At 31.2% G+C, this 5,315-nt stretch overlaps 1 protein-coding gene across 1 annotated transcript; it reads left to right on the forward strand.

The window, feature by feature from the left end:
• The first annotated feature begins 2,368 nt into the window (after positions 1–2,368).
• On the forward strand, positions 2,369–4,910 carry LOC114190676 (glutathione S-transferase L3-like). Its single transcript, XM_028079652.1, has 10 exons — positions 2,369–2,461; positions 2,559–2,633; positions 2,725–2,785; positions 3,078–3,164; positions 3,279–3,377; positions 3,467–3,569; positions 3,666–3,742; positions 4,191–4,298; positions 4,491–4,571; positions 4,663–4,910. The coding sequence occupies exons 1-10, from the start codon at positions 2,451–2,453 to the stop codon at positions 4,672–4,674; spliced, it is 714 nt and encodes a 237-aa protein (XP_027935453.1). The 5' UTR covers positions 2,369–2,450; the 3' UTR covers positions 4,675–4,910.
• The last annotated feature ends 405 nt before the right edge of the window (positions 4,911–5,315 follow it).

The following is a 5,315-nucleotide window of genomic DNA, read 5'->3' on the forward strand; positions in this document are numbered from 1 at the left end:
TCATTATCTATCAAATGATGATCATTCAATCAATTTTCCAAACAAATTTCAAGTCAATCAAATAATTCATTAATTAACTCGTACTAGAAAGATTCTCATTTAGCTTTTACATGCACAATCATAACAGTGGAAAATCCTATCTGTTATTCTTCCACTTATTATTAAGCAAACAAGTTTATAAGTTATAATAAATTAATTCATTTAGCTTCTTTCTATAATATAAGAAAGACTATAACCACTATTCATTATTATAATCCAACTATGAATATAATGCAATGCAGATTACATACGTGGTTGCAAACTATATAAATATTTTACCTTCCACAAAATAAAGAAGTTATTAGAAATCTAAAACAAATTCTGATTAAAGACATAAGACTGAAAAACTACATTTCAAAATAATGCTAAAGCAGGAATCAAAAATTCAAAAAAAATAGATGAAAATAAACTCCATTCAAATATGAAAATAAACTCTAATGATACATAACCTCATAATTCAATATGAAATTACAAGATAATCAATTAAGAGGGATAATTTTCCATGTGGAAGACCACCTAAAACATGAAGGGAAGTGGAGTAAATTACCAATTCTATCATCAATAATTCCCTTATCTTCAATCTTTTTCTTCCTCCAACCACAATTATGGAGATATAGGGGTACCTCCATCTTCATCTTCTATCACCCACAACACTCACTCACCTCCAATCCATTTTCATGCCCTCATGTTCATCCATCAACGAGATCTTTCTCCACTATTGGGTCATCGGTTAACATCTCTTTGTTCATATTGAGTTGGTTCACCACAATTTCAACTTGAGTGATGCACTCAAAAACTCCTTATATCTCTTCCATTCTCATGCTCTCTAATTTATCCCTAATTGTTTGAAGTTGGACTTGCTTCAATCGGCCATCTCTCTTGTATGCCTTCTCTAAAATGTTTCATGCTTTTTTTTGAAGTTTTTAACACTGGGTATCTTTTCAAAATCGAACTCATCAACATCTTGTTACAACATGTACATGATTACCTTATTCTTCATATGTGTTGTTTTCAATGCATTATTATAGGTTGTCGTTAGATTTGGGGTGCTTGTTGTTGGTTCTATGTAGTTGACTACTTTTGTCAACCTAGACATATGCACATTGCTTGTAATGCTAGCCATCGTACTCAATCTCTTCTAACACTCCACTTCTCATTTAAATTTGTTGACAACAAGTTTTTAGTGAATAATTTTGATTTACTTCCTCACTCATTCATAATAAAAAATACAATTGGACTTTATAGTCTTAACTTTAACTTTTCATTTTCAAACCTTAAAATTTGTTAATTATTACAAAACATGAAACACTAATGACCATTAACAATACAACATGACATAATAAACTCTTGACATTTGTACTCTACAACTAAAACATTAACTACCCTTTTAAAACTACTCATTTAAGTTTATGGAACAAATTCTCACAAGAATAATTAGGACGGAAAAAATTCATGAATCAAATTCGGCCCGTAGGAACTGATTTATCTCAATAAACAGTATTTAGGTCTAGTGTGAAAAATAAAATTCGACTGAATCTAATGAAAAAAATAAAAGAAAAAAATGATCAACTGAATGAAAAATTTCCGTAGAAGAATATGAATAATCCCAGTGGTTTGTCGATACCGGGAATAGGTGCTCAGGCGGCCTTATGATAGAGCATGTAGGTATTTAAAGAATTCATCATATGCTACCAGGAAAATAAACTTTTGACAAACAAAATTTTAACAAATTTAATAAAGTTTCTAAAAATAAAATTAAAGTTGATTAATTTTTTATTTTTTAATTAAAATAAAAAATAAAATAATATATTTTACCTAAATAGAAAAATTTGTCAAAACTTTGTTAAAAATACTTTGTTAACATATCATAGCTCTATGCTACAATATGCATTCATTTGTGTATTTGACGTGATTGTGATTGAAATATATTGTTGAGTGTAATGTCTATGATGTGTTTGAATTTATTAATCCTCTTATACATGTCGTTTACATGTGTAAGATATATATTTTTCCACTTTGTTCGTCTTGTTTGTTTAATTACTCGTTATAAGTAGGTATCAATTTGTTAAGTAATAAGAGGTTAGGAGTGATAAAGCCTTTGTTTTATTATGATGTTTTAATTTTATATGAAAACGAGATTGAGATGATTTATTTTAGCTTTGTTTTAAACAATCATTTCAGAGTTTTATTATGATTTTTATGGTAAGATTTATAATGTCTAAGAGTATTTTATCTTAAAACTTTTGTTTCTTTACTTTTGAGTTTTATTTATATAAATAATATATGTAAGTTTTTCCTTTTGCTTTTATCTTTTATATTTGAAAATACACGAATATGAAAATTGAATAAATGGCCTACAGTATTCTGATTCTGTCCATTCAATCGTTAATATCCTGTGAAGCACAACGTCAATGGCAACTCTGTATTAAAACATTCTTCATTTTCTAAATTATCCTCTCTGTTACATTTTTATTCCAACATTATTTTCTTCTCTAATGCTCTCTCTTTGTATCCAACAGTGGCGTGCAAGCTGTTCGTCCTCCTCCATTAACATCCACCTCCGACCCACCTCCTCTTTTTGATGGCACCACCAGGTTGTTTTCATCTCAATCCAAAGTTCGTATCTTTCATGGTTCTTCAATTTTAACATGCCCATGTCCTTGTTTGTTTTTATTGTTTATTTAGGTTGTACATCAGTTATTCTTGCCCCTATGCACAGCGTGTATGGATAACTAGGAACTACAAGGTTGTTTCTTTGTTATGTCCTTGTTTTTATGATTTCCATTTTTACTACTTCCATTTGCCAAGTTCTAAGTGCGTGCTTCTTGTGCTTTATTATGATTTTGAGTTTAATTTCTATGAGTAAACCATCTGAATAAAATAATTTATTCAACCAATAAAACATTATTATTGTTGAAATAACCCTTTTGAAGTAGTTTTTGTAAAAGTTATCCAGATTGTAACTAAATAACATTCTAACAACCTTTTGCACTGTCTACACATAGATTATTTACTCTTACTGGTAATTGAAACTACAGAGACTACAAGACAAGATCAAATTGGTACCTATTGATCTTCAAGATAGGCCATCTTGGTATAAGGAGAAAGTCTACCCTGAAAATAAGGTGAGTAACTTAGACAAATTAGGGTAATTAAAGGGTTCTATTTTGCCATTTTGATTTGGTTTGGTTTGGTTTAGCAAGTTGAATTTGTTTCCCTAAAATATAATTTATTTGTAGGTGCCATCACTGGAGCACAATGGCAAGGTTTTGGGACAAAGTCTTGATTTGATCAAATATGTAGATGCCAACTTTGAAGGGACACCTTTGTTTCCTGGTGTAAGAACTAGAAACTGCACATTCTCTTTATGGCCTCTCTCGTCTCTTTGTTAGAATGAATTAATGATGTTAAGTTGAAATTTTTGTAGGATCCTGCTAAGCAAGAGTTTGGTGAACAACTATTATCCCATGTTGATACATTCAACAATGACGCGTCCTCTTCATTGAAAGGGGGTGTTGTACAGCAAGCTCGTAAGCGATATATTTAAGTTCATAACTATAGGAAAATTTCCCTTTTCATTTTCTACACAAATTCAAGTTGGTCCTTAAAATGGTGATTTAAATCAGGCTCTGCCTTTGAGTACCTGGAGAATGCTCTTGGTAAATTTGATGATGGGCCATTCTTTCTTGGTCAATTCAGTTTGGTAAGTTAGAATCATTTCATTAATCTTAGATTTTCGATTTCCTCCGATAAACTTGTTGCTTTTCAGTCTGTGATCATAAATGTTTGTCGTGATGCATCTAATGTGTTTGAATAACTCAAAATACCTTAGCATATCTTATTATACTCGATCATTGATTTCCATATTTCCTCGTTAGTTTTTAGAATTATGATAGTACAAAGAGTTAGTACTATAAATCCTATTGTAATACATTAAATATATTAATATGTTGTAAACATATTGTATTACATATTAGTTAGCACCAATTCTGTGTTTCGTGATCTTTAATCTCTATCCAAAACCCAAACATTTCAATAAGGTGAAAGATAGTCATGATTTGATCCCAATGTAGAATACTAGTATGATACGTGATTACATCAACGACCATAGCTTTTCTTTCACATTGTCTCAAAATATTTGTGATGATCAGGTGGATATTGCATACATTCCATTTGTTGAAAGATTCCAACCTGTCTCTATTGACGTGTTCAAACATGACATCACGGAAGGAAGGCCAAAACTTGCAACGTGGATTGAGGTACACTATAGTCAGTTGTGTGTAAAAAAGGTTCCATTTTTGGTGGAAATTTCTCTTTCTTTCAAATTTCTCAATTTGTTGCAGAACTGCTGACAGATTGTTCCATTTGAACCTGCATAACTACTAAGTAAATAACCCTTGAGACACACTGGTTACAAAAGCGAAATGTGAACGACAATGTTTCTTTTACAGGAGGTGAACAAGATTGATGCTTATACAGAGACAAAATTAGATCCCCAAGAAATAGTTGATAGATTCAAGAAACGTTATCTGGTAGTATATATATTATGAATCTCTTAACTATTGTTCATTTTGAAGAATCATGATTGGTTTCTTACTGATATCTTTGCTGCTACTTCTGCAGTCTCAACAGTGAGCGTTGGATTCAGTCAAATATCAGTTATGTTTATCTGCTAAAGTTGCTCACATAGTTATGTTCACTTCTCAGCTTGTATCTTTGATGTCGTAATAATGTTTATATTACCACCTTATTGTGCTCTTAGAGACTTATTTAGATGTTCTTTAGTTTCAAGGTTTAATGTAAAAATGTTGCATCTTTCTTTTGACCCAAAGTTCCCTTAAATTGATTTCTAGCTGAGCTTTTTCAACTAAGTTTTGTTTAGGATGAATTATCGCATACAAATCGATTTAACGACAAGTATCCAACTAGTGGTCACTTACTTTGTATAGTTGATTATGCTCCATGTTGTCTTGGTAGGGCTGATTGGTGGTCGGCCTAAGCTCTTGTAGAGGGTTAATAACTACTCGGTCTTAAAAGCGAACCAGTCCTCCGATTTCTCAAAGAGTTATTCTGTTTGAGGGCTTATATTTGTCTTTGCTTAACGGGATGAATAGGTATTCGGCCTAAGGGTTTGTCGAAGACCAGAGACTAGCCGGTCTTATACAGTACATCTAATATTTGTAGTATGTGACAATTTGAAAAATAGATTTTAGTAGTTTAAAAGCTCAAATGTTATTTAAACTTCACAATTTCTTTACACATTTTTGTTATCAATA

This window comes from Vigna unguiculata, chromosome 7 (genome assembly GCF_004118075.2).
Source record: "Vigna unguiculata cultivar IT97K-499-35 chromosome 7, ASM411807v1, whole genome shotgun sequence".
NCBI classification, from domain to species: domain Eukaryota; kingdom Viridiplantae; phylum Streptophyta; class Magnoliopsida; order Fabales; family Fabaceae; genus Vigna; species Vigna unguiculata.